The sequence below is a fragment of the Erinaceus europaeus genome, chromosome 11 (assembly GCF_950295315.1).
Source record: "Erinaceus europaeus chromosome 11, mEriEur2.1, whole genome shotgun sequence".
Lineage (NCBI taxonomy): Eukaryota > Metazoa > Chordata > Mammalia > Eulipotyphla > Erinaceidae > Erinaceus > Erinaceus europaeus.
The window spans coordinates 33,050,413-33,061,934 of NC_080172.1; the positions used below are offsets into that span (position 1 = coordinate 33,050,413).

An 11,522-nucleotide genomic window follows, 5' to 3' on the forward strand; every position below is an offset into this window, starting at 1 on the left:
CATTTACATATGACTGTATATCTGAGAGATTTTTTAATTAAAAAACTATTACTTTTAATAGATTGTACACAGAGTAAAAGTATTGCAATGGTTCTGGACCATTTCTTTGGATATCTTATAGATGGTCCACTAAACCCATTTAATTTTAGCTTCCTAAGATATTAAGTCAATTAATTCTGTAGTTCTTCACTCTAAAAATTGACATGGTTTCTTAACATCTCAGTCTCTAATACTTGTATGGAACTTGTGGGAAGAGAGGTGGAAGTTACATTTTAAAACAGCAATTTTCTTCACTTGAATTTTTGTATGTAATTATAATTAGAAGTAAATACTGCTTGCATTATCTTTCATTGGGATGAAATGGTCTATAACAAGATGGGTAATAGTTCAAGATATTTTTTAAAAGCCAGATTATACTTTAAGCAAAATTAGAAATTGTGTTTTCATTAAAGGAAACAGTTTGTGAACTACAGGTTAGTATAGTGTGTTTTGAATAAAATAAATCGTAGGATGATTCTTTATTAATGTAAAATGAAAAATTACCTCACCATGAAGAGTAAACCATTTATAAGTGTCTAAAGTTAAGGACCAAATTAAAGACAAATAAAGCTTTTTAACTAAGTGAAATCCATATAGCATAAAATGAGCCATTTTAAAGTAAACAGTTCAGAGGCACTTAATGCAGTTCACAATGCTGTGCAACCTCAACCTCTATCTAGTTCCAAAGCATATTCATTACTCCCATATAAGCCAGTGTAACTATTAAGCACATTTCCCATTGCTCCTATCCACTGGCAGCCTTGTCTGATTTTTGTTCTGTGAATTCACCTGTTCTATGTTTTTAATATAAAAGGAGTCATCCGGTATGTAACCTTTTATATGTGGCTTCTTTCACTTAGAATAATGTGTTTGAGGTCCATCCATATCCTTTTTACTTACAATTGGTTTGTCCATTCATCCACTGATACGCGGTTAGTTTTCAGTTTTTAGCCACTGTAAAAAATGCTGCTATGAACATTGTTTAAGGATTTGAGGGCCAGTTTTCTATTATTGTGAGTATGTATTAGAAATCATAAGGAAAATTCTAGAGACCCATCAATGGTACACCTGGTTAAGCACATACATTACAATGCACAAGGACTTGGGTCCAAGATCCCTATCCCCACCTGCAGAAGCAAAGCTTCACAAGCGCTGAAGCAGTGCTGCAACTGTCTCACCCTCTCTGTCTACCACTTTCCTCTCAGTTTCTCTCTATATTAATCAATAAATAAATATATAAATAAAATTTTTTTAGTTTAAAAAGATTTGTTTTTAAAAAAGCCATCATATGCAAAATTCTGTTTAACTTTTTGAGAAATCATAAGTTTTCTAGATAAAGCTTGCAAGTTCATTGGAGCTGATCCAAATATCAGAATCTGTTTTGTATTTTATATACCAATGAAATGTTGACAGATGTCATTATGAGAAATTGATTAAACTGTCCTAATAGAAACAATGAGGTTTTCAACATAACATCCAGATACTAATCCTTAGTCTTTGTTTTCCTATGTACTGCCAAGAACTTCCTAGTGAATTTTCTAGTGATCACCAACTGATTCCACTATTCTTTAGAAACTAGAGAAAATGGTAACTCTGCCATTTTCCATAGTGTTTCTTCTCTAGAGAGATAATGTTATAAGCAAACAAGGAGTAATAGATCTGCAACCTCTATTATACAGAGGTGTTCTCAAGGTGACACAACATTGTTAAGCATCTTTTTGTTGGTTCTGACAGCATCTTTTTTTTTTTTTATTCCCTTTTGTTGCCCTTGTTTTATTGTTGTAGTTATTATTGATGTCGTTGTTGTTGGATAGGACAGAGAGAAATGGAGAGAGGAAGGGAAGACAGAGAGGGGGAGAGAAAGACAGACACCTGCAGACCTGCTTCACCGCCTGTGAAGGGACCTGCCTGCAGGTGGGGAGCCGGGGGCTCGAACCGGGATCCTGACGCCAGTCCTTGAGCTTAGTGCCACCTGCACTTAACCCGCTGTGCTACAGCCCGACTCCCTCTGACAGCATCTTTATGAGAGGACTGGAGCTGAACTTGGGAGACCCTAAAGGCTTACTCATAAATTCTAACTCTAAAATTTGTTATTGATTATGTTTTCCAGATTCTTTTCATAATACTCCTTTATAAGTTTTTATTTCTAAGCAAGAGATAAAAAAAAAAAAAACTCTACCTTTCAGTCATAGTGCATTGTAAATGAATTTCAAACAGACTAAAATGTTTACAAACCAAATAGGTGTCTTATTCTAGATAACTAAGAACCAGACATAAAGCAGTTTAGGTAACAAAGACAAGTATAGATTCTTTGATTGGCAGTGAGCTAATTTTGTTTAGCCATCTTTTGTATTGCTTTTATAAAATGTGGAACAGTTTAGATAATGAACCAGGGTAAAATTCTTAGTTAAGGAAGAAGTTTGGAGTATTTATTATCAATATAATGAGGGAAATCTTGTGACTTTAAAAGCCTAATGAAGCCTGTTAAGTGTTTTTAGTTCACACAGACTAAAATTATTGAAGCTTGACACTAATTCCTAATATATTTTTAATATCTGTGTATCTTATGATATTTCCATTTCTCTGTTACACTTCCTTTATGTTTTATGCAGATATTGTTTTATAATCCATGGTAAGTTACTGGCCTACTTCCCAGCAGCCTTTTCTTACCCACTGACTTTTTTTTTTTCCTTCACTTTTAGTGGATCACTTAGTAGTGATCCACTACTAAGGCTCCCAGATGTTTGGCATCAGGTTAAATGAGAAGAGTCTTCAGGCCACAGAACCTCTCTGAATTTGTGCCTTAGAGATACAGAGGCCCAGAGTTAAACTTATCTTCACCATTATTTGTCAGTAATGTTTGCAGCTCAATTTAATGTCAACTTGATGACAAGTTTGTAATTTAATTTTTAAAAAGCATGATCCATAAACTTTAACAAATTAAGTAAAATGTCTACAATTAAATGTAAACCCTTCTTTCCCCTCATCTCTAGCCATGCAATTACCCTTCCTAGAGAAAAATATTCTCCTCGTTTTCACTAGACGTATCACTGTATTTTTGCTTACCTTCCTTTTTAAAATACAAGGTAGTTTTGTATCACATAGTTTCTTTCGGTAGATAGTGCTGCCTTCTGCAGTACAACTGTCAGAGGTGTTGTGCTTATAAAGGGCAATTTTATCAAATACTAAGAGAAATTTTGTTACTTGACTATTTGGGGCTGATACAGCCTGTATTTAATTAGTACAATGCAGTTTTCTAAAATGTAATAGGGAAGAATTTATCATGAAAGGAGTCCTTGGTCACTTATCAGGACCAGGCTTTGAAGCAGCCAGTTGTTTCATTAGTTGCAAAACCTTGGCAAGCTATTCTACTTCTCTTTACCTGCATTTTCCAGTTTGTGAAATAGAAATGATGTTACTGGTGGAGGAGTTAGCATAACAGCTATCCAAAGAGACTCTCATGCCTGAGGCTCTATCGTCACAGGTTCAAGTCCCCACACCACCAGAAGCCAGAGAGAAGCAGTGCTCTGGCAATAAATAGATAAATAAATAAATAAGATAGTACTTTATTTTTCTCTAAGAGGATATCGTGAAAATCAAATATGAGATGGAAAAAATAGCAAAATGTTATACACTTATAAGTCACTCTTAGCCCATTAGAAATTATCTGGCAAAACTAGGTTCAAAAACAAGATTATAAAGTTATATTATAAGCTTTCAATTCTCAAGTGTAATCTTAATTAATATACAACACATCTTTCTTGATCTCTGTCCAGAGATTATCATACAAAATGGATATTTGACCCTGTATGTGTTGTACTTTCTCAAAGAGTTAGTCTTAATTTGTAGCCATTGAATGACTTTCATGAAAAAAAAATTAAATTATTTCATGTCAAACATGAAAAGAGTTGATGTACAGACAAGAAAACTAATCTTCCTACAAGAAGCATAGTGAATGTCCATAATTACTATCTATAAAGAAGGAAGCTAATTTTCACAGCTGGAGATGATAATCAATAAGTACTCTCCAAACTCTTGACGTCAGAGCAGTTATTATGGTGTAGGCACACTCTGTTAGCTCTCATTTTACTTTTTTCAAGAAAAAGAAAAAAAAAAGGCTGTGATACTTGAAAGCAATATGATGTTTTGAGGGGAAGGACATTTATAAATCTTGGAGCATTAGAAATCAAAACAGGAAGAAATAAAAGCAATATGGAAATCATTGAGGACACCTTTAATACCACAGTAGATAGGTAACTAAAATGCAAACACTATATTGGAAAAGTCTTGGAAATGCTTAACTTCTTGGAGACTGAAAAGGAATTTTCTGATTCCCTCCCTTGACGTTACACCCATCTGCAGAAGATACCTTGTGCTGATACTACATAGATCAGTAAAACAGGTGCACCAAGATACTTTGTCACAACAAGGTGCTGTGTAATTTAAAGAAGTATTTTTCTTGAGGGTTGGTGGCACACCTGGTTGAGTGCACATGTTACAGTGCACAAGGACCTGGGTTCAAGCCCTCAGTCCCCACCTGCAAGGGGAAATTTTACAAGTGGTGAAGCAGGTCTGCAGGTATGTCTCTGTCTCTCTCCCAATCTCCCCTTTCCCTCTCAATTTCTGACTGTCTCTATAAATAAATAAATAAATAAATATATAAATATATCAATAAATAAGTAAAGATAATAATTAAAAAGAATTTTCAACAGTTTTTTTAACCAGGTAACTATATTAATGTCAATTCCATTCTAACCACACAAATGTATTTTCTATAAATGAAACTGTCAGTGAAGAAATGAGATGTGAGATGTGTAAGCATGTAAGAATATCTGTAAACAGTGATGAGTACAAACAATGTGACATTAAATACTTTCTTAGGAGGCTGAGTGGTAGTGCACCTGTTTAAGAGCACATATTTCCAAGCACAAGGATCTGGATTCAAGCCCCCAAACCCCCACCTGCAGGGGAGGGTATGCTGAATTCACAAGCTGTGAAACAGATCTACAGGTGTCCTTCTTTCTCCCTCTCTCTATCTTCCCCTCCTCTCTCAATTTCTCTCTGTCCTATCTAATAAAAATTAAAAAGACAAAAGTGGCCAAAGGGAGCAGTGGATTGGTAGTGCCGATACCAAAGCCCCAGTCATAACACTGGTAGCAGAAAAAAGTTAAAAGAAAAAGAAAAAAAACTTTTCTATTGCTTTGTTTGTTTAATTTCATTGCAAAGAAAATGATGCTAACAGAAGACAAAATTGCAGAAACCCAACTTATTTACTCTTCTAGACAGTGTTGTATACAAATTTATATGAATGTAATTTATTCATCTCATGTAGACTAATAAGTATATTTGTGTTATGACTGAATATTTGTTCTTAAAAATATTTATTTATTATTGGGTAGAGACAGAAAAATTGAGATGGGAGGGAGAAATAGAGAGGGAAATAGAGACAGACATCTGCAGCCCGTTTCACCACCCATGAAGCTTTGCCCCTGCAGGGGCTTGAATCTCGGTCCTTGTGCACTGTAATGTGTGTGCTTAACCAGGTGCATAACCACCTGGCCCCCTGAATATTTCTTCTTGATGAAAGAAAGCAATCCAGAGATTGATTTGGTTGATTTGGCTGACTGAAGACTATTTAATTGATAAATATTGCTAATCCTGGAAACTAAAACTAGTAAAGAGAATTAGATCACTACTGAGTTCCTTTGCTAAGTTTAAATATGTTAATAGGAGACCAATGCAAACACAGAGAACCAGAAATGGTTACTACTTATCTGTTTACCTGGTTATGGTTTTGTTTACCCTCCAGGGAGATACAGTTCTGAGAGTGATGTGTGGAGTTTTGGTATCTTGCTCTGGGAGACCTTCAGCTTAGGAGTCTGCCCTTACCCTGGCATGACAAATCAACAAGCACGAGAGCAAGTAGAAAGAGGTGAGTCAAAGATACTGGAAAGGTAAAGTTCATGTCCAGTTGCTGTAATAGTGCTGATACTGTTTCTGTGGCTTCCTGGGTTGGGGTGGGGGGAATGGTTAAGGCACATACAGTTTAGAGTAAACACAGAGTAGAAGTATTGATAAACATTCTTTCAAACCTTATAGATAGTATGGTTCTTATAAAACAACAACAAAGCAAACTTTAAAATATTACAACACTTTAAAAAAAGAGGGTGCTGGGCTTTTCTTTCACCACCCCCCAGACTGGCATGATATTTGCAAGATTGTAACATTTTACTATCTTCAATGTATAGAGAAGGTTGAGGAACACTATCCTGTGTTTTTTTTTTTTTAATTTTTATTTATTTATTAGATAGAGACAGCCAGAAATCGAGAGGGAAGGGGGTGATAAAGAGGGAGAGACAGAGAGACACCTGCAGCCCTGCTTCACCACTCGCAAAGCTTTCCTCATGCAGGTGGGGACTGGGGGCTCGAACCCAGGACCTTGCGCATTGCAACATGTGCGCTCAATCAACCAGGTGCACCACCGCCCGGCCCCTATCCTGTGTTTTTTAATGCCGAGTATACAACATTAATTTTGGTTATTGGCACATTTTTGCACAAAAAATACATCATAACTTCTCCAGCAGCCCAATATTATAGCAAATCTATATGTAGTTAGTCCTCAGCAATTGTCTTTTTTAAACTTTTAAAATGATATTTAAGAAGTCCTATGGAGTTCCCAAATCAGAAACAAAAACAACTGATTGGTCTGCCTAATGTGCATTTGTATAGTCCACAGCTTTAACAGAATTGATGCTTTCCCTCAAATGGTAATGCCTCAGCATTGAGCCCCTCAGAATGGACCTGGCATTTTTTTTTAATATTTATTTTATTTATTTATTTATTCCCTTTTGTTGCCCTTGTTGTTTTATTGTTGTAGTTATTATTGTTGTTGTTGTTGGATAGGACAGAGAGAAATGGAGAGAGGAGGGGAAGACAGAGAGGAGGAGAGAAAGATAGACACCTGCAGACCTGCTTCACCGCCTGTGAAGCAACTCCCCTGCAGGTGGGGAGCCGGGGTTTGAACTGGGATCCTTATGCCGGTCCTTGTGCTTTGCGCCACCTGCACTTAACCCGCTGCGCTATAGCCTGACTCCCCGGACTTGGCATTTTTTATCTTCTCCTACCTCTCATAGAAGCTGCCTCCCCAACACAAAAAAAAAGAGCAGACACACACACTACCCAGCATGCAACAACCATACCACCAAACTTCAACTGAAAGCTTCTTAGATTATTAGAGAAGAAAGTTTATGTTCATTTTTATTTTACTTTTGAATTCGTGTTTATAAAATCCTCATCTTCTTTTCATCTTTGAATACCTGGAGTAGAGAACTATTTTTTTTAAATCTTGTGATATCATCTAAAAGCAAATTCTAAAAGCTTTTAGAGTAACTAAAATGTGCATTTGCATGTGCTGTACTTATATTGGACTTTATGGCAAGTAAACAAGTAAAAATGCAGTCTTTGAGCTAGATAGTAATTCTGTGGCTCTATAATACTGGATGCTGAATTGACCCTGAAGTTTTTGTTTCTATTCTCCTAAAGCATAATGCTGTGTGTGAAAAACTATGTTTTACCTCTATTCTAAATTCTTCATCCTTTCCTTGGGTTTTCAGGGTACCGAATGTCAGCTCCTCAGCATTGTCCAGAGGATATTTTTAAAATTATGATGAAGTGTTGGGATTACAAGCCTGAAAACCGCCCCAAGTTCAGTGATCTGCAGAAAGAACTCACTATCATCAAGAGGAAAATCACATAGTGAAGGAGAAGCACCGACCTCAGCCTTCAGCACTCTGTCTTCCAGCAGAGTAACATGTTCTCATTTACAATGAGCTTAGACCACAGTACCTACAACAGTGTCTTAAGGTTATTGTTTCTATTAACTGTTTATTTTTTTTTTTTTACTGTGCCAGTTTTTTTTTTCCAAATTCAAAGGTTAATGTGTTCAATAATTAAACAGTCCTACCAAGGACCTTATTAACTCTGTCACAGCAACTCTGCCACTTCAGGTCATCGTGAATGGAATGGGGGGTGGGGGCAGTGTAACTGTAAAAGACAGCAAGTCTATCTTTTACACACCAATATCATTGACATTTCTCAAAGGTTATGTACTTCAGGCACAGTTTATGGGCTGTTGTCCTTTGCCACAGACCTTCCTCAATTGGTGCTATGAGCTGCATTGGTAATGTCAAGTTTGCAGGACACATTCTAACCAAAGCTGGCTTTCTGCTCTGCCAAGCAAGATTATATTTGTAAGCATCAGCCTATGTTGGGAATTATTTAGCCCTCCCAGAGTTTGTCCTTTCTTTCCTGCCAGAGATAAGTGAGGTGGAAGAATGGTCACATTTCTGTGTTGTTAGTAAGGTAGCTGTTTCCCTCCTCATTTGTCTGGGCATCAATAAAATGATGCACATAATGTCTCCAGAGAGCACACTTTTAGAGTTGAGACAGCAGCCTTCAAAGGTTGTTTTAGCTAGCTATGAGAGCATGAAATAAGTTTGAACAGGAGAGTGGTCTAGAGAGAAAAACAGCTAGAGTAGTGATCAAAGAAGAGAAGGAAAAAAATATAAAATTTGCCTTCTTACCAGTTTTATGTCTTTATAAACACAACTATGTTTTGCTCTGAATTCACAAATTAAAAGTTTCTAAGAAGTGTTTTTACAAGTTTATAGATAGAGTCTTCTTAGTGGTAACAAAATTTTTAAGAAATTACAAAGCACGCATCCATAGAAATAATAGCATACTTTTGGCTGAGTACCTTCACTTTAGAGGCACCATACCAAATGTGATTATCTTTATTTTTGCCAATTTCTAAAGCCATCAGAATTTCATGATCCTAGTTTATAAACACATTTGTGTGTAGACCCACGTGCATATGCACTCCCATTGTGTCTTTCTTACACACACACATTAACACACACTACCATTAACACAATACAGGCGTGAATAATAAATGGTTAAGAAGTCAAATGAACATCATTGAAGAAAAAGATAAAAAGAAATCTCTTCTAGCCCCACTTTTCCCCTTCATTTGCCCTTGTGCTGCTAACTGAAACTTCTCATCATTAGCTGACAGGTTCTGGAACACAGTTCTATAGATACTTCATATGAATAATTTGTAACAGAATTAAAACTAGGGTTCTATTGAGCTGAATCTCCGATGTATCCAGGGAAATTACCCCATATTATGTGTAGAGTTTCCTCTCAGGATAAATATGTGTGAAGGAGATAGTCATGTTCAGGCATAAATATGGCCTGGGAACCTTTTTTTGTTTTTTTTAGATCTGTTTCAGATAAATACCACCTTAGTGGTTATTTGCCCTACATTTATGGAAGAGCTTTTGGGATAGAAATTCCTCCTGCCCTGTCCAACTGTTTGCTACATATTGCACAGAATTCATACATAGTACTTTAAATAAGATAAAGGTTAATTCTAAAAACAGAAGTAACTTGTAGCTATCATTTCATTCTCCTTGTAGTTTTGTATTACATTCCATCTAAAGTGAAAGTATAATAAACTTTCCCTCAAAAGGAGACTATACTATACAGAGAGACTTTTTAAAACCAGCATAGCTTTCCATTCTCTCAAATATATTGGATTGTCAGAAAACTCATGACACATTTTTTGCATAGAAAACACAGGAAAGATACATCATGACTTTTCTGATAGTCCAATAAATAAGTGTAAGCTTCTATGGATAGCTTATACTATGTATAATAAGTGAAAGAACAAATTTATGACTTAAGTTTACGTGCTATGGTCTACAGACACTTTCCAGCCTTAAAAAGGAGAATAAGATGGGAACTTACCTACCCTTTGTCAATATTTCCAAGTGAATTTTTCTCAATTGTCTGTTTGAATAAAATAGACTTCTAATGCTTACCAGTCTTACTGCTAAGCTCTCGGCAAGAAGAATAATGGTTTTGGCTTTATTTTTGTGAACAATATCCAAACTTAATCTTTGCATTCTGGCGTAAAGAATGATATTCTGGCATTGATATTTCACTCATCCAGGCTGCTAGAATTTGCAATTCACATCCTAACTCTGTGCTTAAAGAAGCTTTTCAAAACATCGTGACATCTGCAGCATTTAAATTCTATTTTATTCTTTGTCCTAAAGCAGGCAGTGATACAATTTAGGATTAATAACTCATGGAAAATGATTCAAGATCATATCAGTTGTGTAGAATATTAAATTTAATATAGGCACATGCATTAAGAAAAGCTTATGCAAACCATTTTACTGTTAATTTTGTTGTGTATGAAGCATAATTTATTCATCCCTTCTGTCACTGATAATTATTGGAATTATGTACTTTAGGAGACTAATCCATATCCCAGAAGCACACATACAAATACTGTTCTGAATCTGAAAATTGATGTTGGAAAAAAAGGCTTCAGAAATGCAAAAAAAAAATTTTTTTTAATCCCCAGACTTGTTTTATAAGAAAACAGTTGTAATCAAAATTGCCACTGACATAATTAATTAATCCAGGTCACAAATCTATGTGTTGATAGCGTTTATATATCATGCCTATGTAGTTCCTGTCATAATTCCTTACATTTATGATCATAGTGGGGGTGGATAAATCCAACTTTTACCTGCATTTTTCTATTTGGAGTCACCAAGAAGTATTTATGAGAAATATTAAGGTAGTTCATCATTTTACCAGGAAATAAATATCTTAATGTCAAATTAACATTTTATTAACATGTGACACCTAAAATTAATTTGATATCCCATGTACTCTAAGGTCACATCCCAAAGCCAACATTTTCTTTCTCTTCTAGGAAAAGAGTAATAAAGGATTAATAAGTTTTTGTATGAAATTTCAAAACCAGAGACTTTATTATACTCCATAATACCACTAGGTCCTCTGTGAAAGTCCTCATTCAGTCATTTCTCTTTTATCTTCCAATTTAATTTAAGCAATAATGTTCTTCATCCATAATTCACCATTTTACACAAATGCAATTTTATTGAAACATCTTACTAGCAGATCAGTATAGACTGTGAGCCTAATTGTATTATCTACTATTTCAGTATACATTTCACAGTTGTTTTTTCATTTGGTTATTATGTTATTTAAAAAAAAGTAAAACATTTAAATAGTTTTAATGTCACTTAAAACATTATATGGTCTTCTTATCGATGTCATATTCATCTTTCAGTTCTGCCGTATAGTTTTATATGAAAGTTAGCTAGTGCCACTCAGTTAACTATGGCATTACAAAACCAGTACAAGGTTGTATCAAAATGAGCGTGCTTTGATTATAGAAAAATTGAGAGTGGAGCAGTATTTGTCTAGATCGTCTGTTGCCAGTATTTGTCTAGATCGTCTGAGCCATTTCATCTGCTCCATTTAATTCATTCTTGTGAGTCATAAGATGTAAGGGTACTTAAAACTATGCTTAGTATACTCTGTATACAGTACTTGTGGCCATGTTACCTTGAAGTGAAATTAATTGATACTTTCTGAAAAAA

At 35.3% G+C, this 11,522-nt stretch overlaps 1 protein-coding gene across 5 annotated transcripts in view; it reads left to right on the forward strand.

Annotated features, from left to right (window-relative positions):
• Positions 1-11,122, forward strand: part of FER (FER tyrosine kinase) — a 351,355-nt gene extending 340,233 nt beyond the window's left edge. For all 5 annotated transcript variants that reach the window (XM_060201250.1, XM_060201251.1, XM_060201249.1 and 2 more), the window contains 2 exons: positions 5,849-5,971; positions 7,653-11,122. In XM_060201250.1, the coding sequence (XP_060057233.1) occupies positions 5,849-5,971; positions 7,653-7,795 (266 nt within the window). In that variant the 3' untranslated portion in view covers positions 7,796-11,122. The remainder of the gene's footprint in view (positions 1-5,848; positions 5,972-7,652) is intronic.
• The last annotated feature ends 400 nt before the right edge of the window (positions 11,123-11,522 follow it).